We start from the raw sequence: 27,005 nt of genomic DNA, 5'->3' as shown, positions 1-27,005 counted from the left end.
CTCGGCCTCCCAAAGTGCTGGGATTACAGGCTTGAGCCACCGCGCCCGGCGGAAACTAACTTTGGAACTGGGTAACAGGCAGAGACTGGAACAGTTTGCAGGGTTCAAAAGAAGACAGGAAAATGTGGGAAAGTCTGGAACCTCTAGAGACTTAGAGAGCTCAGAAGACAGGAAGATGTGGAAAAGTTTGGAATTTCCTACAGAAATGCTGAATGGCTTGGAACAAAATGCTGATACATACAACAAGTCCAGGCTGAGATGCTCTCAGATGGAGATGAGGAACTTTTTGGGAACTAAAGGTCACTCTTGCTATTTAAAGAGACTAGGGGCATTTTGCCCCTTCCTCAGAGATCTGTGGAACTTTCAGCTTGAGAGAAATGATTTAGGGTATCTAGCAGAAGAAATTTGTAAGCAGCAAGGCATTCAAGAGGAAGCAGAGCATAAAAGTTTGGAAAATTTGCAGCCTGACAATGCAACAGAAAAGAAAAACCCACATTCTGGGGAAAAATTCAAGCCTGCTGCAGAAATTTGCATAAGTAATAAGGAGCCAAATGTTAATCACCACAATAATGGGGGAAATATCTCTGAGGCATGTCAGAGATGTTCACGGGAGCTCCCCTGATTATAGGCTCCAGAGGCCTAGGTGGAAAAAATGGTTTCCTGGGCCAGATCCAGGCCCCCCCTGCAGTGTGCAGCCTAGGGACTTGGTTCCCTGCATCCCAGTGACTCCAGCAGTGGCTAAAAAGGGCAAAGGTACAGATCGGGCCGTGCTTCAGAAGGTACAAGTCCCAAGTCTTGGCAGCTTCCATGTGGTGTTGAGCCTGCAAGTACACAGAGGCCAAGAATTGAGGTTTGGGAACCTCTGCCTAGATTTCAGATGATGTATAGAAATGTCTGGATGTCCAGGCAGAAGTTTGCTGCAGGGGCAGGGCCCTCATGAGGAACCTCTGCTAGGGCAGTACGGAAGGGAAACGTGGGATTGGAATCCCTATACAGAGACCCCACTGGGGCACTGCCTAGTGAAGCTGTAAGATGAGGGCCACTTTCCTGCAGACCCCAGAATGGTAGATCCACCAACAGCTTGCACTGTGCCCCTGGAAAAGCCACAGATATTCAATGCCAGCTCATGAAAGCAGCCAGGAGGGGAGCTGTACCCTGCAAAGCCACAGGGGTAGAACAGCTCATGGTTGTGGGAGTCCACCTCTTGTATCAGCATCACTTGGATGTGAGATATGAGTCAAAGGAGATCATTTTGGAACTTTAAGGTTTCATGACTCCCTATTGGATTTCAAACCTGCCTGGGGCCTGTAGTCTCTTTGTTTTGAGTCAATTTCTCCCATTTGAAATGTGTATATTTACCCAATGCCTGTATCCTCATTGTATCTGGGAAGTAACTAACTTGATTATGATTTTACAAGCTCATAGGTAGAAGGAACTTGCCTTGTCTCAGATGAGACTTTGGACTGTGGACTTCTGAATTAATGCTGAAATGAGTTAAGACTCTGGGGGACTGTTGGGAAGGAATGATTGATTTTGAAATGTGAGGACATGAGAGGCTGGGCGGAATGATATGATTTGGCCGTCTCCACCCAAATCTCATCTTGAATTGTAGCTCTCATAATTCCCAAGTGTTATAAGAGGGACCCAGTGGGAGGTAACTGAATCCTGAGCAGGGGTCTTTCCTGTGTTGTTCTCATGACAGTGAATAAGTCTCATGAGATCTAATGATTTCATAAAGGGGAGTTCCCCTGCACATGTTCTCTTGCCTGCCACCACGTAAGACATGACTTTACTCCTCTTTTGCTTTCCCCCATGATTGTGAGGCCTCCCCAGCCATGTGGAACTGTGAGTCAATTAAATCTTTTTCCTTTATAAATTACCCAGCCTCGATTATGTCTTTATTAGCAGTGTGAGAACAGATTAATATAAATGCCAGCTGTACCAAGCCCCATCTTTTACCATGTCAAAAATATCAAAAGCCTTTCAGCCTTCCAAAATGTATCTCACTAATTTGGAATTTATTATGTATCAATATGTATGAAACAGGTAAAAACTAGAAAATGGCTGCACAAAATAATGCTAGTTGTTACATGCAAATGTTTAGTGAATGGGAAATGGCATTGATCCCAATTTGGCAATGATCTGCTTCAAAATATTCGAAGAGTCTGCACTTCTGTAATATATAATATCATCTGATTGAGCTTGGGCCATAGGAAAAAACACTTATGATAAGTAACAAAATTGTAGTAGCTAGTTCCAACCTTCTTACTGAACCTATTTTAAATTACCATTTTAAGAAACTCAGCATATTGAAACTTACATAATTTGACAGCTACTTAGAAAATGTTTATTTTAAATATAAATTACTAAGGCTAGTTTCTCTGTATTATTCCCTAAATGATAACATATATTTATAATGATTCCATTTGTTTCTTCAAATGTTTCTCTAATGAAAGAAATCTCTTTAATTATTCTGAATTTAAAAGGTTGTTTTAAAATAATTTTCTAAACTAAGTTGAGCTCTAAAACAAATTCTCAATAGCTATTTGTTAACTTAATGTAGCAAACATTTCCTTCCCTCTCCTTCAGAAACGATAGCTCTCATATATGACTAAAAACCACTGGTTAAGAAAACAAATTCAATATCTATTCAACTTAGGTAAAATATACAAATAATTAGTGCAAGGCTTTAATAAATAAACCACCTGCCTTGATCTGAATTGGTGCAGGAACTGAGCAGAATAAGTAGCAGATACTCTTGTTTGCAAAGCTTAGGCTGCAAATTATTTCTATTTTAATATTTTTAAATCTGACAAAATAAATAAAGTATCCTTAATCCTTACTATGTATTTTTAAATTTCAAATACACTCTAATAAAGTAGAAAATAAGTCATAATATTCGATATTCAAAGATATATCTTATTTCTTAAAATCAGTATTTCACAAAACATTTCAGTAAGACCTGTCACAATGGCTAAAACTTCTGATCCCACCTTTTTCAAGATTATAATTAACTCTGTAATACTTTAAAATTTTTCAAGCATTAAAAACTAAATATATTTTCCAATAATTATTTTTCGTGATTCATTAATATATTTAATGACTTTAGCTTTGAAGTCTCTTCCAATTCGGAAACCAAGTACTTTTCAAGCTTTTGCTTCTGAGGTGTTCTGGGAATAATATAGCAGTTACTTAAATTTAAATATAATCCCTCAATAAGTGCTCTGACATTTTACTATGTAACATTTTGGAAAGTTTTACTTACTGAAATATCTTTCAGGTTTTTCTCAAAGAAGAAATAACAAGACTCTTTAGAAAAATTAAATGTGTATACATCAGCTGGTCCTGCTCCTGACACCAATGCTTTTCTCAGTTCATCAACATATTTCCCTTTTTCCATTGCCATGTCATCAGCTTCTTGGGAAATCTCTGATTCAGAAACTATGGGAAATATTAACAAAAGTTTTAAACTGAAAAGTAAACGACTACACATGAGAAAATAATAGTTTATCTGTTAGTACTAATTTATCACATGTAACAGAAATTTAAACAAGTAAAATCAATCCCTATACTACACATTTTTAAATCAAATTATTCCTTTTTACTGAACTAGCAATTTTTAAGAAATGCATTAATTTAGACTCACAACTCATGTGAAATACATTAAACCCTTGACATTCTTTCTCTGTCCTCAGATGAAACACATTGTAAGTTATTACAGAAACTTCCACTTTGTGTACCTGCTCTTAGGTCAAAGCCAGATAATTTCCTATAATGAATAATAAGCTCAGTATTTTATAACATCTTCCTTCCTTGCTTCAAAGATTCCATAGTCTACAGTGTATTTCTCACTCATATGAGCAGAGTAAAACAAAAGGAAAAGTGGAGCTCATTATTCTCATATCATGTGCCAACAACAGAAAATATGGATGAAAGGAGATGATAAGGAAAGAATGGGAAGGAAACTAAAATGTACTGAGCATCTCCTCTGCAACACATACTATACTAGAGATCTGGCTTCTAATTCTCTTATCTAGGTATTTTTAAAGCTGATGTTTTATCTATCATTGAGATTTTTGTTTCAGTAATCATATTTTCAATTCTAGGTATTATCTTTGTTCCTTTGTCATTATATCCTGTTCTACCCTACCCTTCTTTTAAATATTTAAATAAACGTATTTTAAGATGTCTTTCATTTCTGTATTTATGTGTGGCTCCTGGAGTATATATTATGTTTCTTCTATCTGTGGAAAAATTCTTGTTTTACTTCTTTTCTTCATGCTTTGTAACATTTGAGTACGGCTCGCCTCTAACCAAAGTGGCAAGTGTTCTGGGAAGAAGTGGTCTTAAATGAAGGTTGCTGGTTTGCCTTTCTGGGGGATCATTACAAGTTTCATCAGTTCGAGACTAGTTTTGAAAGTTAATTTCTCACCTTGATTTTTACACTTGAGGCAAAGTTTTCCATTTTAAACCTCGCATACACACATAACACAGGCTTAGGGTTCTGATTTTTCTTGAGACTTTTATTCACTCATAGTCCTTAGGGACTGTTCTATTTTTATGCTGCATCCTCAGGACAGAGTAGTAGTATTTTTATAAGATTATTTTATTAACAGTATATTTTTCCAGGTTCCTTTCTTTATACTGAGAGCTCAACTCCAATTCCATAAGAGGTCTGAATCCTCAACATTCCACTTCACTCAAACATTATACTTACTGTCATCTAGACGTGTATCTAGTTCAGATATTCCATGACTGTACAGGTAAGCTTTAATTCCTATCAATTACTTTGGTTTTGAAATACCTCCTCAAACATGGCATCTGAGGTTTTCCCTTTCTTACACTCAAAAGTAGCAATGGGTCTGCATATTTGTTTGTTTTTAAAATTACAAGATTTAATCTCGTATTTGTTGGAATGTGTGTGTGGTTGGATGGTTTCCTGTGTTAATTTAGGCTATCACAGTAATAATAAAAGTCCCATATGGTTGTATAATTTCATACTTATGCATTACACTTATCTATTTTAATTCCTTATAAAACTGAAAAACATATTATTTTCATTTTGCAAAAAAGAAAACTGAGGCTCACAGAGATCAAGTAATAGTTTAGGGTGATGTAGTAGGTAACTGGTAAAGCTAGGATTAATACTCATGTCTCTCTGGATGTTTTATTTTGAGGTGAAGCAGAGATATGAAACATTGGATAAATTATTTCCATCCATAATTTTGAAAAACAATATTAGTACAAAATATTACAGAATATAAGGAAATCATGATTAAAGAATCCCTAAAATGGAAGACACATTTTCATACCTTTGGTCTCTATGCTCTGGAAGACCCATGACAGTCAATGAAAAAGGGAGTCTTGAAAGGTACCAATATATTTTAAATGATCAATTTTTGATAACAAGTTTTGATAATAAAATACGATTCTCACACTCCACACAACGTTTGAAATGAGGTAAGAATAAAAATAGCTTATATTCATGTATTAACAGCTTCTAAAACACTTTCACATTTTCTCTATTGGAAGCAGACACATTTAATATGATCATCACTATCAAACCTATTTCAAAAGCCCTAGTAGCTCTTCTAAAAAACAAAAATAAGAAGATAAATGCTTCCTATTTAAGGAATAATTTCATATTTAGTGTTTGCATTATGTTAAAAAGTATCTAACTTTAACTCACCAATACCTAGGAAGAACAGTTATTTCACAGAGAAATAGGAAATAAATTTGCAGATGCCATCTTTAATGCAGTCATAGAAAAACTTGAAGAAAACACAAAAGAAAATAGAGAACAACTATTTAAAAAGCATCTAGTTAAAAGTATTCTAAATTTCATTAAAATGAAAAGACACCTGTCTGAAAATATGTAATCATTCATTTATTCATTCCAAAAATGCTAGCCTATGGAGCTCAAATTCAAGTGCTAATATCTTAGATAACATTTTAGATATCTTGTCAGTTATCATCCTAGATATCCTCTTGTTTTCCTTTCCCAATGAATACTGTGCTGATTATGGAATATTTAATTTTTGAAGGAGAAAAAACATATGAAAGGAAATTATATAAAACAGGTATTTGTTCAAAAATATACTTGAAAATGTCCTATAAAAGTAAATGTGGAAATCTGACTGCCTACATAGGACTTTAATCCTGAAAAACCAACCTGGTCACCAGTTTTGAATTCTGTGCCAAGAACATCTGGAAAAAGTACAGCTGTAAGCACTCGATGCTCTAAAACTTCAGTGACCAAGAATAAAAGCAATGGAAATAATAAAATTCAGCAAGAATGCATCTGAACCACATAATAAGGCATAAAACATGAGCAGGGCAACATGACCAAAAAACAAGGAACCATTCTCAGACTAGTAGGAGTCAGACTGAGACTCACTTTGACACTGAAAAGCATCACTTTTGCAGTGTTTACAGTTAGATGAAGATGTAAGTGAGGAAAGAGGATTTTTTTCCTTCAGACACCTACATATAACTAACCAAAAGCCTGCACACATCCTAAGCTTGTACTGGAGCTCAGAAGACATACAGTCTTACCATACCATTAGGACTCCAGTTGGTATTGCATCATAAACCTATTTCATTGCTAGATTTATTAAAACCCTCTTTCCACTGAGTTCTGTCATTATTTCCATAGAGGTCAAAAAATATTAATGCTTAAAATAATTATAAATGGATCTAGTTAGTGGAAAATAAAACAATTAGTAAAGTTTAATTTACTCTTTAATAAACTTCAAACTACTCCAGCGATGGGTGATACAAGTTTCCCACTGCCAATAGGAATTCTTATAAAAGTCACACTCATCGATCATTAACCCACTTTGTGACTTACCCCTGTGATATAACCCCCTGTAATATTGATGTGATCATAGACCACATGATAATTAGATAATTGGACCTCAAAAGCATTCATTAGATAAAACATTGCTAATGGAAATCAGTGAGTTTAGTGTGGGGGAGATTAAAAGGAAACTTACATCCTTTTAATTTCACTCAAATGAAAAGAGAAAAAAAGTTGTCCAAATTGAAGGTTGCAGCAATCAAAATGTTGAACAAAAAAAACAGGATGAGGTATAGGAAGGAAATCCATTTCCATGTTTCAATTATTTAATTGTTTCAATGTCCTCAGTGATTTTATTGTCTACATGTAAAGGACCAGATCACATTTACGGAATAAGCCTTAACTAAACACGGGCACGGTGTTATATTATTTGATTTCCTATTTTGTCCCTGATATGTAAACAAGAAAATAGAAATGAATGAAAGCATAAAACACATGAGAGATTTAAACATTATTAGATATTTTTGAAAATAAAATGACCACATAGTACACTATAAAATTTTCTGTTTTCAAGCTTGTTTGGTACAGGAAGCCAAAATGTTAACAATCTACCAGAGAATACATAAGTTTGATATCACTGTTTGTCACTCGAAATTCCATTAGCTAAAAAATAAATGGTAGAATATACTGCAGTTACGATAAATGTCAACAATAAGTAAATATAAAACTGGAGTTTTCATTCAAAAACATGCTAACTCTAAAATGAACAATTTATTTTCCTTTTTCTCAGACCAGTTTTATATATTTGAGACATCCTTTCATTCTTTCCATCAAAAAAGTATTCATTGAGAACGTATTTCGTAGGTACTGGTCTAGATAATTACGTAAAGTGTTGACAAACCAAATGTGTCTCTTACACTCAATATAGATCTGTACTGTCTAGTGAAACGATAATTCATGTTAATATTATTAAGAATGATGCCAGCACAATTTGTATGATATAAATGAAATGTTCCATAAATTTAAGATCAACTTACATTTCTGGTTAAATTAAGAGATAAGAGTTAATGAAGTGCTCTTTTTCCCCCTAATACTTAGTGATAAAAAATTTCAAATAACATATTATCATTGATTTTTGTCTTGGTGAATGAGGCTTATGGACTAGATTAGAATTCAGTCTCTTCCTTTGATAATTAAGGCTCCTGAAACACCTTAAGGTCATCTGTCTGACAATAACTTAATATACAGAATATGCCATTGGCCAATTAGAAATATCTAAAGTTATAAATACAGTATTCCTTACATACAAGCAACCACTTCCCCTAGGACTTGCTTCCAAGCTGTGTTGTTAGAACTGCTCTTCTCACCCAGATGACCAGCATTAATCTATTGCCCTGGTCTTTAGCCTTATATATCCTTCACCCGAAAACAAGAAATATTGTCTTCTGAATTGGCATACATTAAATTAAGCTGACCAATCTTCTACTCTTGAACTGCAACCACCAACCTGATTTCTGATTTCTCTTACAGAGAAATGTGTAGCTTAAATAGACATCATAATAAGTACTGCAAATATTACCCCTGAAAATTCTTTATTTTACAGAAATCCCTATATCAACATTACTTGTTCTGTGTCAAAAAAGACAACTTTTTTGAAACTCTGTAAGTATAAATTCAATTTGACTGTGTTGTATAACAGAATTCATAATGCTCAAGAAAGAAACAAAATTTTACAATGTAATTTTAAAGACAATATATAATAATCATGGTAACAAATTCTACAGAAATATTTCTAAAGTTAATAGAAGATATATATAGTATACAAATTAACATGAAAAAATTATCATACAGGAAACATTGTTCACAACATAACTCTAGAAAAGACTTTTGCATAATTATAAAAATAGTTCTTTAAATCTTTCAATAAGATACTTTAGAAGAGTATTAAAACTTCCTATATAAGGAAAATATAATTCTAAATACTTTTACTTTATATCCATCATGTTCCATACATGATTTGATGGTCATTAGCATTTTTAAAATACTATCACCAAAGAGTTAAAAAATAAAAAATGTATTTCCTAAAAGCATAGCCAAGATCCTAAATATGGGTGTGAACCTTGCATTACAAATTTTTAGGCTCTGATCCTGTTTTGTTACAAATGTAATACATGTTCATTGGGGAAAATAAATAAATAAATAACCTACCACTACTCCATTGTCCCAAGGCAACACAAACCCATTTACCTAACCAATCTCCTTCCTCTGCCCCAGACTTCTTCCCTGGTATTCTGAGAAAAGATATATTTAGAAAGTACTATTTATATTTTCTATAAAAAGATCATTTTAAAACTCTGAACAAATCCAAGTTACTAAGATTCAAATGGTAACCAGAATTTTCTAGGACACATTCTTGTTTTTCTATTATTATCAATTATAGAAAATGGCATTAAATATTACAAACCTGTATATAAATTTGACAGCAATAGCAAGTAAAATTCGTATCTTACCCAATATCTATTGGAGAAGTATCCCTGAGGACTGAAGAATACCACACTCAAATTTTACTTTTAAAAACTTTTTTAATATTACCTGTCCCAGTCCATGCTGAATGACCATCAGTAAATGTAATAACAAAACCAGATTCCAGTGTTTTCTCCCAAGATACTTGTAGAAAATGAGCTATATTGGGTTCAGAAGCAAGATAAATTCTGCTTATTTTTCTCTCCATTTCTTAATACCTGTAACAGGAGAATACAATTAATATTTTTAAAAGAAACTGTAACTCAAATAATGATGTTTTTCTGTACTGGCCTCTCAGCTACATAAACACCAAGGAAATAAGAAAATAAGCAGAACAAAAAAACTGTATAATAGGTTCAACCATTAGATTCAACCATTAAATTCAGTAAATAATATATTCATTCAGTAAATTCATAGTTTTCTTCAATATTAATTCACAATTTTTACAGATGAGAAAAAGAGGCCCATAAATGGAAAATGATTTCTCCAAGTAATGAAGATAAAAATTATCATCTCCACTGGGCGCGGTGGCTCACACCTGTAATCCCAGCACTTTGGGAGGCCAAGGTGGGCGGATTGCCTGAGGTCAGGAGTTGAAGACCAGTCTGGCCAACATGGTGAAACCTCATCTCTACTAAAAAAAACAGAAAGTTATCATCTCAACAATATGCAGAGTAAATTTTACCATTTCTTTTCCCCAGATTCAACAGGCTGTTTTTCTACCACAAAAGAAATGGTTGCAAGTACTTGTGAGAATGACCTGGAAGTGATCTCACCACTGAAATATTATAGTAATTAGAAAGGATAAAATTGACCAAGTATCTTAGTCTCTGTCTGGAGACACCGTGTGGAATGAAAAAGTTGAGTAAGCATAATTCAACGGCGGGGGGGAATCTCAGAACCCAACAGCTGGCAGTATCCACTCATGCCTTGTCTAAGACAGAGATGCCCAGGCTCAGTGACTGAAACACCCTATCCACTGAGACAGGGGCACTCTGTAATAGAGATGAGTTGCATCAGATTATTACAGCCCGAAGCCCATAAATGTTTTTGCATTTTTTCAGTTTTGTATTTAAGTATTATATATAGACAGAAAAGTACATATATGAAAAGTACAAAAGTACAACTCAATGAATTTTACAATTGAACAAATCCATGTAAGTAGAAGCTAGATCAAGAAGCAGAACATCACTATCCCAAAATTCATTCTCACACTCCCTCCTCTCTAGTCACTGGCCTCTCCAAATAACCACTATCCTATTTTCTAACAGAGATGAGGGCTCTGAATATTTCTGTACTTTTATGTAAATATAATCATACAGCATGTTCTATTTTGTGCCTGGCTTCTCTTGCTCAACATTATGTTTGAAAGATTCATCTGTACTATGTGTTACAGTGATAGATGATTTTCAGGGCAGTATAGTAGTCTATTAAATGAGTACAAGACAGGTTATTTATTCATTCTACTAGTGGTAGGCATCTGGGTACTTTCTAGGTTTTGACTATTACAAATAGTGCTGCCAGAAACACTCCAGCAAATATATATGCATTTCTGTTGAGTATATACCTAAAAGTAAAATTGCTGGATCAGAGGATATGGATACATTCAGTTTTGGTAGTACACAGCAAATACTTTTCTAAAAGAATTGTACCAGTTTACAACTGGTGTATGAGAATTCTGATGACTGCACATTCTTCGAAACATTTTCCATGGTTTTCATGTTACCTAAGTTTTTACTTCATACAATAAAGAAAAAAATAAGAATTAGGAGTACACAATGTAATACTGGAAGTTAGAGTTAGAAGGGAGTCAGATCTAAGATCATCATCATTCATTTGTTAAGTACTTTGCAACTGCACAAGAACTTCATTACTTGAACAAACAGAAATCCACATAATATAAAAATTCTAAAAACCTAACCTCACCCTTCCCAAAACAATGATTATCTAAACATTTCCCTCTGTCTTTATCTACAGATACCCATGTTTAAATAAATCTTATAAACAGCTTTTTTCATGGTGGCACAGAGTTTTACGCCTAGCATTCTTAGTGACTAAATAATCCATTAAGTACTATAATTAATGGAAGTATGTTGACATATATGTATCAGCTCTATCTTTACTGGAACCCTATGAATATAGCAACTAACAGGATCCTCATTTTATGAATCAAAAAACAGAGGTAAAGTTTAATATCCAAGATCACACACTAAGTGGTGGTGCAAGGACTCAAATCCACCACCTGCTCTTCTTAACACAGCACTTTGCTTGTGAGTAGGAATGTGGAAGTCTAGTAGATCTGAAGTTAAGAAAAACCAGACTTCTAAAGTTACCAGATAAAGAAACAGGGTTAGACCATGAAAGAGGTATGCTTAGGGAGCTTCTGCCGTGTGACAGGCATTGCCAGATAAGGAACTGTTGTTTTAAGACCACTCTAAAACAAAACTAAGACTTACTTCCAGTTTCCCATCAAATGATAGTTAACCAAGCTTATATTCTGCAATCATATTAGACATGTGGGAAACAAAATAGCCAGTTCTGATCCTGGATCAAGTTACAAGAAAAAAGTTTCCAACTCTGATCTCCTATACCTTACTGCTGACTTCTGGATATCTCTGCCCAGGATTTGAAAAGTCTATGCCTGTCCCAAAGAAGTCTTTCCACAAATACTCATCCTTGGATTCATTTAAAATTATTTCAAATCTGTCACCCATGAATTCTACCCATTTTTCCTAGTAATACCAGTAGGGGCCATACAGATTAAGTCTAAATCATCTTACACACAACAGGCCTCTTCTCATGACTATAGCAGTAAATTATTCACATGCTCTGTAATCTTTAAATTTGAAAATTACTGGAAAATCTGTTACTGTTTTTCTATGCCAATCATTGAAAAACACATATAGTTCAAGGCTTACATAATTCTAATTGGCTCAAAACCCACAATGTTGGGGGTGGGGTGCATAGGACGGTATAGAAACTACTTATGGCATAGCATTTTTTGCCTCTATTGTATTTCCATACAAACATACACAGATGCACACATACTTATGCAGATTACTTTTCCTTAAACTTACCTTAAGAACCATGGTTATTGTTACTATTAATATAATTTTTTGAAAGGAAAATACAGCACTTATAATTACTGTGAAATAGCAATTAGTTTCATTGCTTTTTTTAAAACCATATTTGAACCAAGTGACAAATTTCTAATTATAGAGAAAATTTAGTTTAAAATTCAATATTCCAGATACCTGTCAGTAACTCCTACTTTCACAATAATATAAAGGGCTTTAATCTCAATGATGTTAAAAAGACATCTGGGGATCAATTTTAAGAACATCTTTCAATTATTCATGTTTCAAATATTTTCCAATTTTCTAATTCTAGGTATTCATAACAAAAATTATATGCTTTTATTTTAAAGATTCTATTATTTAGTAAACTCAGATTTGAAACTTTGGAGACTACCTGTGAACCATGTTTAAGCAATTAACATATTAATAACCCATAAGTGACAACACAGTATCCTAAAAGTATCCTGTGCCTCAGCCATCTCAGAAATGTTCTTTATATCAAGTAAGTCTTAATTTCCTAATACCATACTATTTGAATGAGGTTTGAAAGCACTTCATTCTTTTACTTACTGAGATCACCCTCTTACAAAATATCAAGTACAAAACATCTAATAAGAATCACCCATGGAAACAGAAAAAAAGATGACTTGGAATGTCTTTTAAGATTCAATAAGAGGAAATGAACGATCTCTTTGCTTTCACCAGCCCTGTAAACGGGAATAGTGAGCCATAGTTTTTTGCCCCAGGACTACTTGAAGAAAGGGGGTGGAATACTCTTCAGAGGGACTGATTGATTAGGACTATAAGAAAGCCTGTGTTTTGTTTTCTAAGGGCACTAAAGGTCACATTAGTATCAGCACCTCTCCCAGGCAGAGCCAAGGATCTAAGACAAGCCTGCAGGTGGAAACACTTGGGTCCCACCCCAATTTGTACATCAGTAGCTTTATTGAGAGTTCAGAACAGTTGAGAATTGAGAAGCTTATCTTTAGTACTTTGTGTCTTTGATACTTGGCCTCTCTCTTAGAAGAGAAATAAGTTGTTGGCTGGTATGCAATTGATGTGATCTAAGGTCTGAACAAATACCATTCACAGTTGCTTCTGAATAAACAAGACACTTTTTAAATTAGTTTACAAAGAATTTTGTATGCCCTTTTGGATGCTGATAAGGAGCAGTGCAGAAGCCAACTCTCTCTCTTAGGTCAGCTCAAGTTAGTTACAACACTATATCATTGATAACACCATTTTGAACTTGAGCTTCTTTTATTTTCCTTTATAGTAAATTATGACTTCTTTTTAAGCTGCTTGGGCTGCAGGTGTTCAAACTTCTGCAGCTCTGCCAAAGAGTTGCACTTACAGATCAGAAAGTGCTAAATGCAAGTTTCTAATGAAGCAATTAACTTAAGTGCCCCCTTGTTGAGAAAAGTAGGCTGATACGTAAAGTAAGTTCAGAATAAAGATTAGCACACAGCATATGTTGTTAATAGTCTGTAATTAGATTCTTGATTACATTATTTTGTTTGACCTTATTATTTTTATTCTTAAAAGAGAAAATTTAAATTGCAAACCAAAAGTGTGGTCACGGATTGTTTTAAAGTCTTATCACATTATAAAAATTCAAAGACAGGAACATATACAATTGCTAGAAAAAAGGAAAGAAAGGTTTATGCAACTACTACTAGGCTATTCACTTCTGAGACAATCACACAATTTAGGAAAACTAAGTGCAAACAAAAGGATTACTTCTTGTTTAGTATGTTTTAAAAGCACTGACTATTTGCATTTTACCTTTTTATCAGAATTCCCACTCCCTACATTAAAGTTTTTTTTACTGAATAATTTATTGCTAGCATTTTCATTATTAACAGCCTGCCAACTTGCTGGTTAGTGCTACCCAAGGGTAAATTATGATTTTTTTTTGAAAAAATTATCACAAAGTCAATTTGCCTTTAAATTTCCAAAGCAATTAACACAAAAATATCCAGCAACACTTCTATATAAAAAGTGCTTTCCTAAAATAATATTTTCAAGTTAGACTTTTTTCTAAACATTAAGTGTAAAGAATTCACTGGATTACTAAATACCCTTCTAATCATGTGAGAATTAACTCCATTTTAATAATTTTGAAAGTAAGGTAACCACCTGTCCTGGTGTTTTCCTAATTTTCAAACAAAGTCCCAAGACCTAGAAAATCTCTCAATTCCAGGCAAACCACGATGTTTGGTCACCATAAGGTAGTAAAATACAGTTATAACTGCTAACATAATCTTACTCAAAAACTTGTAATATACAGCTGATGTACAATGGAGACATTAAATTAATCTGATGCTTTAGGAATACAGCATTAGTACTATAAAATAAGTCTAAAAAATAAGGCCTCTTGGTTGAGGTCACAGTCCTTTCTTAATTACCTCTCATGACTGTGGAATGCCAGTTGCTGCCATTGCAAATATCATATTACTTCTCATTTCCTCTGCTTATCTTTTACAAACACCATTAATAATCATTAGTTTCAGTGATAAACATAAATTTCACTTCCTCTCCTTTCCTACTCTAACCCTATAAAGTGGGTATTAAAAAGCAATAAAATGACCTAATGCATGAACAAATTTCCCACATACTATTTAATATCTAGCTCCAAGGTTCCCTTAAAATTGGACCCTAAGTTCCAAGACTATAATTTCCTTCATATTATTAACGGCCACTTTTGATTACAAATAAACTTGGCAGAAAGGATGAGAGTACACTTATCATTTTGGAAACTTTCTAGACTGTCACAAGAACACTTTAGTTCTAATTGCAGTTTCATGTGAGAATGACACTTAACAGAACTGAAGAGATAAGATAGTACCTGAAACAGCAGTAACTAAGCAGCAGTCTTTTTTCAACAAGAACTTAGTAATTATGATTTCTTAAGCCTCAAAATTTTTGACACCTCTCATATTTCAATTCCAAATGAGTGAGGGTGTTCCTATGAAACATCACCAATTAAGCTTATATACAGTCTTCTACTTTAAAAAAAAAAAAAAGTGTTTTTCAGAACTGAAATGTAACTAAAAGCACTTGTATGAAAAAGGAATAAGACTTACAAACAATGTACTTTCCCCCCCACTCACAAACCCATCATTTACTTAAAACTGTACCCATTTATCTGCCTATTTCTTAATGACAAACAAGAGAATAAGTGATAAGATTGAGGAACTTAGTCTGAGGAAAAAAAGAAAACAAAACCTATAACATATCCTCAAATTCAGCAATTTAAAACTAGGAACTATATAAAATTACCAACATTTCACAATTTTTAACCTATAAAAATGACAATTTCATACAGTTCAAATGATAGTAACAGTTATAAATAGTACACAAGGACTTACATTCCTAATTGGATGAGTAACTACATATTTATTTCCCATGCTTCAATTTCTCAGTCTAAGTCATTTTGACCACATCTCTGAATACATTTTGTACAACTCCAGCAACAAGAAGGTCCAAAGTATAAGCAAGACTCTATTCTGAGTTCCCTTGGGTTATACATTCTCAAAGTAGGCTGAAATTTATACCTAAAATTTAAGTCAAGCTCTATTCTCTCTTGTAAGGGTACAAGTTCTAATACTTCCAGGAGCCATGCAGATCAGGAGTGAGGACATATGCATCCATTGCATGATGAGTGGGACTGTGGAAAACTAGTAACTACAATTACCATATAAAGATGGTAGCCATTACTCACTGCAAAGCAGATTGTTATCATTGGTAAGTACCGGTCCTTAGTGTTCTGTCATTCAGATTATTCAAGAAACTGGCAAATTCCTATTTTTATGCAGAAGTCAACTGGCTTTTAAATGTTGGCTCATATTTTTTTCAAAACACTGAGTATAAAGTTTCCAAAATTATATATGTACACCTACAATAAGAATTCTGCACCCATCCACAAACAAAAATCTTGTTGTAGGTGTCCTGGGATTCAGGTAGGAGGCTGTAAAACCCCAGCAGAGCCCAAGACTTAGGACGGTCATTTTGAGGGTACAAACTTGCACCTAGACACACAGATTGGGCTCCTAGGTTCAAACCCAGAAACAATCCTGTTCGCCAAATGGCTTGGCTTCAGCCCCCCCTTCAGCTTTTGCAACTAAAACCATCTGCCAAGGGGTCCTGGAGGAATTACACACCCAAGTGCACCACAAAGGCTGGTCAGCCCACCAACATCAGTCTTGGCAGTGGACCCAAAAGTTACCCTATAATTCAGCTCCAGCCCCCCTCATCTGTGGTCCCCGCTTATTACTGCTCACACAGAAACCCAGAGAAACACTTACCCATCTGAGCCACTGGGACAGGATTGCTACCCTCTCTCCCACAGCCGATCCCAAGGGGGACCTTTCTTGGCTACAGCACTTTTCTCCTGCAGCCCTGGAAATATCCTGCCCATGTAGAGAACTGCTGGGAGACTCACATATCTGAGTCACCACAGCAGGCTTCATCCCACAGTAGATCCTGACAGGGCTCAGTCTCAGCTCCAACCCCTCTCTGCCACAGTGAAGAAACTATCCCACCTATGCAAAGAACTTTTGGGATTTGTGTAAGTCTGAGCCACTGGGACAGGTGTGTCTGCCTGTATCCCACAGCAGATCCTGAAACAGCTTAGTCTCAGCTCCAATCCTCTTGCTGGGGACTATTGCCTGGACGGGGAACTGCTGAAAGAAGCATCCATCTTAGTAATACCAGAACAGGCTTACCAGCTCCTGTCCCACAGCAGATTGTGAACGGGCCCAGTTTAGCTCTAGCCCCTCTTACTGCAATTTGAGAACTATCCTAAAAGTACAAAGATCTGCTAGGAGATTCATGATCTGTGCACTGGGACAGACTTGTTAGCCTCCGATCCACAGCAGATCCTGAAGGGCCTCTGCTTAGCTACAGCCTCTCTCTGCTGCAGTCCAGGAGTAATCCTGCCTACACAGAGAACTACTAGAAGACTAGCCAGTCTGAGCAACTGGGATAAGCTTGCCAGCCTCCACCCCACAACAGATCCTCAGCAGATTTTGAAAACAAGCAGGCACTTGTTCTGACACAGGAGGGAGTTTAACCACAGTGGTCCCTAGTCTCAAAGCCCACTTTCCTACCCCTCTGAGCATTTCTAATAAGCATTTCTATTGAGCATAAAAATTGGTCCATCCATCCCAATCCACTTAACCTCAAGGACTCTCCTGCAACCCTGTCTAACTGTTGAACTCAAATAAAGGAATACAGCCTGTGGCCAAGGCTGATCAGAGGAAATTTCTGTGCCCATTCAGCAGCTCAGCCTAATTGCAGAGCTCAGACAGTGGTCCTGTCAGATAAGAGAATCTATGTAGCTACCTCGAAAAAATTCAGAGCAAAAGTAGCAGGCCAGCTATCTAGAGAACCGAAAAGCAAGCTGTGTCTGCTAAGGGTTATTACTAGCTGGCCCCTCCAGAAGTACAGGCTAGAATAAATAGTAAAGTTCTATCCCTGCCAATGAACACCTGTAAAAGCTGGAAAAGGTGGTTGTCTCCACAAATGTGCAAACACCAATACAAGGATACAGGATTACAAAGACTCAGGAAATCATGACACCTCCAAAAGAAACGAATAAAGCTCCAATAATGAATCTCAAAGAAAAATGGAATCCATAAAATGGTGTAAAAAAAAAAGAATTCAGAATAATCCTTATTAAAAAGTTAAATGGGCCATGCATGGTGGCTCACACCTGTAGTTCCAGCAACTCAGGAGGCTGAGGCAGGAGGATCCCTTGTGCCCAGGAATTCAAGGCTATAGTGAACTATGATTTTGTCCCTACACTCCAGTCTCCAGCCTGGGAGATAGAGTGAAACCTTGACTCTTTTGAGGAAAAAAAAAAAAAAAGTTAACTACAAAAATATACAAACAGAAAATTAAATTTTGAAAACAATACATGAACAAAATGAAAAGTCTGACAAAGAAATAGAAACAATGAGAAAATGGAAATCCAGGAGATGAAGAATACAATGGCTGAACAGAAAAATGAAATAGGAAGCTTGAACAGTTGCCTTGAGAAAGTTGAAGAATCAGTGAGCTTGAAGACGGACATTTGAAATTAGTCAGAGGAGAAAATAAAAAAAGAAAAGAAAGAAGAGAAAAGGAAAGAAGAGGGGAGGGGAGGGGAGGAGGAGAAGAGGGCAGGGGAACCTATGGGGATTATGGAGCACCATCAAGAGACCTAACCAATACATAACAGGAATTAAGAAGAAAAAAACAAAGTGGGAAGATCCATATTAAAGAAATAACTAATGAAAAGTTCCCTAATCAGAAGAAGGAAGCCAGCATCCAGGTACATGAAGAAAGGAGATCTCCAACCAAATTCAAACCAAAGAGGAGTTGACCATAACATGTAATTATAAAACTATCAAAAATTAAAGAGAAAGAAAAAATTCTGAAAACAGCAAAAGATAATAAAGAAATCACACACAAAGGGGTACCAATAAAACTAACAGTAAACTTCTTAGCAGAAACCCCAGACCAGGAGAGAGTGGGCTGATATATTCAAACTGCTCAGAGGGAGCATAAAAAAATGCTGCCAACCAATAATACTTTACCCAGCAAAAGTGTCTTTCAAAAATAAGAAGGAAATAAAAAATTTCCCAGACAAGCAAAACTTTTACAAAATCCCATAAATTTTGGCATCCAGTGTTTTCATTTTTTTTTTGTCTAAAGATATTTTTAAATTTTCCTCTTAACTTCTCAACTGACCTATTGGTTGTTCAGAAGCATGTTGCTGATTTCAGTATACTTCTGAATTTTCTGAAATTCTTCCTGTAATTGATTTCTAGTTTCATAGAATTGTGGTCAGAAAAAGTATGTGATATGATTTCAGTCTTCTTAAATTTGCTACGATGTGCTTTGTGAACTAACCTATAATCTATCCCGGAAACGATCTGTGTATATTTGAGAAGATTGTGTATCCTGTTGGTGTTAAGATGGAATATTCTGGATATGTCTGTTAAGGTTCATTTCATTTAAAGTGTTGCTTAAGTCTAATGTTGCCTTATTAATTTTCTGACTACATTATCTGTCCATTATCGAAAGTGGTGCACTGAAGTTCTCTACTGTTACTGTATTACAGTCTATCTCTGTACACCCTTTAATGTTTGCTTTATATATTTAGGTGCTCCATTGTTGGGTACATATGTATTTATAATTGTTATAGCCTCTTGGCAAACTGACTACTTTATCATTATATAATGCCTTCATTTTATTCTTTTTACAGCTTTTGACTTAAAGTCTATTTTTTTCTGCTTAAGTATTGCTACTCCTGCTGATTTTTCATTTCCATTTGTGTAGAATATCTTTTTCCATTTCATCACTTTCAGTCTATGTACATCCTCAAAAGTGAAGTGAGTTCCTTGTAGGTAGCATGTAGTTGGGTTTTGTGTGTGTGTGTGTGTGTCTGTGTGTGTCTGTGTGTCCATTCATTTACTCCTTGTCTTTTATAGGAGAATATAACCCATTTACACTCAGTATAATTATTGATAGGTAAAGAAAGGACTAACTTTCTCGCCATTTTGTTAATTATTTTCTGTTGTTAGGGTTTTTTTTTTCCTAAAGATATTTTGTTTCCTTCTTCATCTCTTGCAATTTTCCTTTGTAGTTTGATAGTTTCCTGCAGCGGTATGTCTTGAATCTTTTGAATTTCATTTTATTTTTTGTGCATCTCGTATAGAATTTTATCTTTTGGCTATCATGAGGCTTACAAAGAATATCTTACACTTCTGTCTACTTTAACCTGATAGCAGCTTAACATTGATCAAATACAACTCAACACTTTTACCCAGCCATTTTATGTTTCTGATGTCTAAATTTACATCATTTTATAGTAAGTATCCCTTGATTGCTAGTTTTTTTTTTTTTTTATTTTTTTTAAATTACATCATATTATAAAATATATCCCTTGAAAGTTTATTGTAGCTGTGGTTTCAATTAATAATTTTGTCCTTTAACCCTTGTACTAAGGATAAAATTACACTACACACCACCATTACAGTCCTAAAATATTCTGAATATTGATCATTATTACTTATACCCTTAGGTTCTGTGCTTTTATAACTTTTTTGTTATTAATTATCAGCCCTTATTTTGACATAAATAACTCCCTTTAGCAATTCCTGTAAGGTAGGCCTAGTGGTGATGAACATCCTTAATTTATGAAATGCACAGTTCTAAGAAAAAATTTATGGCAATAAATAGCCACATCAAAAAAGAAGACATGTTGCAAATAAACAACGTTACATCTAAAGAAAACAAAGAAAAGCAAACTAAGCTCACAGTTCACAGAAAAAAAAGAAATAATAAAGATCACAGCAGAAATAAATGAAATAGAAACTAGAAAATACAAAATATCAACAAAACTAAGTTTTTCTAAATAAAAATAAAATTAACAAATCTTTAGCTAGACTAACCAAAAGAAGAAGATAAAAGACTCAAATAAAATCAGAAATAAAAGAGAAGACATTTCAACTGACATCACAGAAACACAAAGGATCATAAAAGGCTATTATAAACAATTATACAGCAAAAAAATGAATACCTTGAGGAAATAAACAAATTCCTAGATACATACAACCTACAAGACTGAATCATGAAGAAATGGAAAATCTGAACTGACCAATAACGAGAGGAGTTTCTAGTAGGAATAAAGTCTTCCACCAACAAAAAACCTAAAACCTGATAGCTTCACTGCTGACTTCTACACAACATTTCAAGAACTAATACCAATTGTCTACAAACTATTCCAAAAAAATCAAAGAGGACAGAATACTTCCAAACTCTTTTTATGAGGCTAGCATTACTCTTTAATCCCAAAGCCAGAAAAGAACGTCCCAAGAAAATATAACCACAGGTCAATACCCTTGAAGATTACAGATTTAAAAAATCCTCAACAAAATATTAGCAAATCAAATTCTACAACACCTTACAAGGATCTTTCACAATAATCAATGGGAGTTATCTGTGGTATGCAAAGATGGTTCAAATATGCAAATCAATTAAATATGATACACTACATTAACAGAACGAAACACAAAAATCATATGATCATCTCACAAAATGCAGAAAAAGCATTTGAAAAATTTAATGTCCTTTTATTTAAAAAAAAAAAAAAATAAGGGCCATATGTGACACACCCACAGATAACATCATACTCAAAGGGAAAAAACTGAGAGCTTTTCCTCTGAGATATAAAGCAATCCTACTTACAGTAGCTACAAAAAAAATACTTAGGGATATATTAACCGAGGTGAAATACCTGGACACTTACAACTATAAAACATTAAAGAAAGAAATGGAAGAAAACACAAATAAATAGAAAGATATCCCATGTTCATTGACTGGAAGAATATTGTTAAAATATCCATACTACCTAAAGTGATTTAAGATTCAATGCAATCTCTATCAAAATTCCAACATTATTTCTCATAGATGTAGAAAAAAAGAATCCTAAAATTTATACGGAAACACACACACACACACACACACACACACACACACACCCCAAATAACCAAGGCAATCATAAGCAAAAAGAAGAAAGCGTTCAAACTATACTACAAAGGAGTAGTAATTAAAACAGCATAGTAGTGTTTTATTTTTATAAACAGAAACATTTTATGCCTATTTGTAAACAGGCATACAAAACAGACACATTGACCAATGGAACAGAATAGAGAGTCCAGATAACAACTCACACATCTATAGTCAATCGATTCTTGACAAAGGTAAAAAGAATATTTACCGGGAAAAGGACAATCTCATCAATAAATGATGTAGGGAAAACTGGATAGCCATATGAAATTGGACCCCTATCTCATACCACATACAAGTATCCACTCGAAATGTATTAAAGATTTAAACATAAGACCTGAAACTATAAAACTACAAGCAGAAAACAGGGTGGAATTTATACAACACTGGTCTGGGCAACGATTTTTTGTTGTTTTTTTAGATTTGACATTAAAAGCATAGGAAACAAAAGCAAAGACAGACAAATGAGATTACATCAAACTCGAAAGCTTCTGCACATCAAATGAAACAATTAGCAGTGTGAAGGGACAACCTACAGAATGAAGAAAATATCTGCAGTCCATACATCTGATAAGGGGCTAATATCCAAAATACAAGAGGAAATCAAACAACTCTATAGAAACAAAACAGATAATCCAATAAAAACGTGAGATATTGACCTGAATAGATATTTCTCCAAAGACTACATCTGAATAACTGACAAATACTTGAAAAAATACTCACCATCACTAATCATTAAGGAGATAGAAATTAAAATCACAATTAGATATCACCTCCTATCTGTGTGAATGGCCATTATCAACAAAAACAACAAACATTTGCACGGAGGTGGAAAAAAGGGAACTTTTGTACCCTGTTGGTAGGAATATAAATCAGCATAACCATTATGCAAACAGTATGGAGGATCCTCAAAGAACTAAAAATAGAATGACCATATGATGCCGGGCGCAGTGGCTCACGCCTGTAATCCCAGCACTTTGGGAGGCCAAGGTGGGCGGATCACGAGGTCAAGAGATCGAGACCATCCTGGCTAACATGGTAAAACCCCGTCTCTACTACAAATACAAAAAATTAGCTGGGCGTGGTGGCGGGCGCCTTTAGTCCCAGCTACTCGGGAGGCTGAGGCAGGAGAATGGCATGAACCTGGGAGGTAGAGCTTGCAGTGAGCGGAGACTGTGTCATTACACTCCAGCCTGGTCAACAGAGCGAGACTCCATCTCAAAAAAAAAAAAAAAAAAATTACCATATGATTCAGCAATCCCACTTCTGAGTATTTACCTGAAAGTTTTAATATCAGAATATGGAAGAGACATCTGTATTCTCATATTCACTGCAGCACTAGACAATACTCAAGTTATGGAATAAACCTAAATGTCTATCAGAGGATAAATGAATACCAAAAAATTCATATACACACAATGGAACACTATTCAGACTTTAAAAAATAAAAATAACTTTGTAATTTGTGACATCACAGATGGAATTGGAGGATATTACCCTAAATGAAATAAGCAAGGCACAGAAAGACAAATGCCACAGTTCTCACTTAAATGTACAATCTAAATTAATTGAACTCACAGAAGCAGAGAGTAGAATGGTGGTTACCAGAAGTTGGGTGGTAGGGAGGATGGGCAGTGGATAAGGTTTGGCTGTGTCCCCACCCAAATCTCATCTCAAATTATAATCACCAGATGTTGAGGGACCTGGTGGGAGGTGATTGGATCACGGGGACAATTTCCCCCATGCCGTTCTCATAATAGTGGAGTGAGTTATCAAAAGAGCTGATGGTTTTAAAAGTGTTTGGCAGTTCCCATTTCACTCTTCTCTCTCACCTGCCACCATGTAAGATGTGCCTGCTTTTCCTTCTGCCATGATTGTAAGTTTCCTGAGGCCTCCACAGCCATGCAGAACTGTGGGTCAATTAAACCTCTTTTCCTTATAATGTACCTAGTCTTAGACAGTTCCTCATAGCAGTGTGAAAACGGGGTAATACAATAGTCAAAGAGTATAAAGCCTCAGTTATATATGAGAAATAAGTCTGACTTTTTTATTTTAGATCAATTGTACAGCATGCTGAACAGAGCTAACAATTGAGTACTGTACATTTCAATGTTGCCATGAATAAACAATGTTAAATACTTGAGGGGACAGATATGTTAATTAGCTTAATTTAATCATTCTGCATTGTATTCAAAATTACAATATCACTTTGAACCCCATAAGTGTAAACAACCATAACCTATAATGTAAATAAATAAAATTTAACAAACAAAAAATACTGTGTATATGTGATAAGAAATGTTTGAACTGCTCCTTGCACAGACTTGGCAAAACCCTTGAAATTTCCTGAGTGATAGGAATGTTTTTGTTACTCATAAGGAACTGCTTTCAATTACACCTGAGTTTATAATAACGAAGTGACTTAGAGTGGGGCCTCTAGATAGCCTTAGGATGGAGCTGGTCACCAGAAACATCAAGTGATTACTAGGCTGGGATTTTCAGATCCTCCTCCCAACCCTCCATTCCTCCCATGCACCCAGACCAGGAGATTGAGCTCTATAAAAATTTGAATTGGGAGGTGTATAAGTCCATTTTCACACTGCTGATAAAGACATACCTGACACTCAGTAATTTATACAGGAAAAACAGTTTAATGGACTTACAGTTCCATTTGGCTGAGGAGGCCTCATAATCATGGCAGAAGGCATGGAGGAGCAATTCATATCTTACACGGATGGCAGCAGGCAATGAGACAGAGCTTGTGCAGGGAGCCCTCCCCCTACCTTATGAAACCATCAGATCTTGTGAGACTTATTCACTATCATGAGAAAAGCACGGAAAAGACGTGCCCCCATGATTCAACTACCTCCCACTGGGTCTCTCCCACAATATGTGGGAATTCAAGATAAGATTTAGGTGGAGAAATAGCCAAAACATATCCGGAGGTTTAGGAAGGAAGATCACTTGAGCCCAGGACTTTGAGGTTACAGTGAGCTATGACTGTGCTACCTGCATTCCAACCTGGGTGACAGAGTGAAACCGTGTCTCAAAAAAACAAAACTCTTGAACAAGGAGATGTGAACAGCTTCCCGTTTGGCGAACACATCATGGTGCTGAAAGGTGGCACGCCCACAGAAGGGCATTGAAGGCCTGCTCCCCTCCCCCCATACCTTTCCCTATGTGTCATCTCTTATTTGGGTGTTCCTAAGTTCTATCCTTTGTACTAAACCAGTAAAGGTAAATAAAACATTTTTTGGACTTCTGTGAGCCATTATAGCAAATTCTCAAATCTGAAGCGTGATATCATGGGAAACCTCGATTTATAACTGGTTGGTCAAAAGTATAGGTGACTCGGGACTTGTGACTGGCAACTGAAGTGGGGGCAATTTTGTGGGACTGAGCCCAGAACCTGTGGGATCTGACACTAACCCTAGATAGTGTTTGAATTGGACTGAGTTGTTGAATATCCACTTGACATCAGAGAATTGGAGTTATGATTGGCCTCCAAGGATCCCAAGTCAGTTATCTTATTCCCCCAATGGGGGAAAAAAGAGAGTTTAATATAGGAACGATATTGGAATAATCATGATCAGCAGATTCTCTGCCAGTTCTTCTCCTGATGAAAAGGGCCTGGAGCTGAATTATATACACTGAATCACTCAGCAGAAAGCTCAGCTAATGGCTGTTTGAAATTGAACTTTGATAGTTTCAAAATTCTAGTACCATTCTGTTAGATTCCCTAGTGCTGGCCTCTCCAACATTTGAATGAAGCAAGCAACAAAATTAATCCAGATTAGAAGTCATTTGTTATCAAGGTATCACAATTTAGGAGGCTGTGCTTCTACAAGGGTAGTGTCTGATAGCACTTAGTTAACTGCAAAATTGGCACTATCTCCAGAGGCAGCAGTGAAACAAGGCCACACAGCTAAAAGGGTTTCTTTAAATTACCTTATTGATCAGAAAGATTAATCAATTGGTGGCCTCTTTATGGCTACAACTTAATATCAATTTTGAAACGAAATACTAAAAAAAGATTGTCAGAATTCTTCAAAGGATTCTGAAATAGCACTAAATCAAACATGTTCCTGCCTTATAAAGTACAATGAAGTGAAAATGAAGTGAAATTATCAATAATCTTCAAACTTCAGAACAATCAAGAATGATTATCTTATTAGAAATAAGTTGGAAATGTTACATGCATCAACAATCTTCAAACTACAGAACTATCACAAAAAATTTTCTCATTAGGGAGAAGTTGGGAATGTTATATGTCTTAGAAAAAAATATTATTTTTAATCAAACACTTCCCCAAAAGAATGAGTGAAATGTTTATTAACAAATGAAGCCACACTACTTTGTGCAAGTGAAGCAATTTTGCACTGCAAAATTTAAAATGCTGATCTGAAAGTTGTTCAAAGTTAAGTTAGTTTCAGAGTCACTTAATATGTTTTAAAAATTCCCATTAAGTTGAAATAACGAACTGAAATCAATCTGCAGAATGTTAGTTGTAAAAATTCCACTCCATCCACCAATCATTCATTAAGGAAGCAGTATGTGGAAACTCTGTGTTCAATAAGAACTCCTGCAGATCAAGGAAAAAAAAAGGAATTTTCATCCACTTCGGAGAACATGACACTACAGAGTTCTACATAAATTATAATTAAACTTGTTAGTTATTTAAAAAAAGTAAATATATACAAGATAGTATATAATTTTGCTTCAGCAGAGTTAAAGTAGTAATAAAATAATGACAGGATACGTCAAATACCTGCTAAATGACATACAAAGATGCTATATTTTCTAAGGTAAAAAAAATACAGGACCAATATACACAAAAATAAGAGGTATAAGAGAAGGTTTGCCTGAGGAATCCAATGTTCAGAAAATGAAATATCAACAATCAACTAGTAGATTCACCAGTAGCAATGACGATACAATTCCAATGCCTTGAAAATTATCTTTCCTTAACAATTGAAATGCATATTATTAAATTCAATTCTGCCTGCATAAATATTCCACTTTGGCCAAGGTACAAGAATGCCCAATG

The 27,005-nt window shown here is 35.2% G+C and overlaps 1 protein-coding gene across 3 annotated transcripts in view; it reads right to left on the bottom strand.

The window, feature by feature from the left end:
• The window catches only part of XRCC4 (X-ray repair complementing defective repair in Chinese hamster cells 4), a 303,267-nt gene that overhangs the window by 265,562 nt on the left and 10,700 nt on the right, over window positions 1-27,005 (bottom strand). For 2 of the 3 annotated variants that reach the window (XM_011944217.1, XM_011944218.1), the window contains exons 2-3: window positions 9,392-9,540; window positions 3,266-3,441 (exon numbers count right to left, since the gene is read on the bottom strand). In XM_011944217.1, coding sequence (XP_011799607.1) covers window positions 3,266-3,441; window positions 9,392-9,530 — 315 coding nt within the window. In that variant the 5' untranslated portion in view covers window positions 9,531-9,540. Of the gene's footprint in view, window positions 1-3,265; window positions 3,442-9,391; window positions 9,543-27,005 lie in introns of all 3 variants that reach the window. The other variant, XM_011944219.1, reaches the window with a different exon arrangement.

Source organism: Colobus angolensis, unplaced genomic scaffold (assembly GCF_000951035.1).
Source record: "Colobus angolensis palliatus isolate OR3802 unplaced genomic scaffold, Cang.pa_1.0 Scaffold23, whole genome shotgun sequence".
In the NCBI taxonomy this organism is placed as follows: domain Eukaryota; kingdom Metazoa; phylum Chordata; class Mammalia; order Primates; family Cercopithecidae; genus Colobus; species Colobus angolensis.
This window is presented reverse-complemented; position numbering and strand designations above follow the sequence as displayed.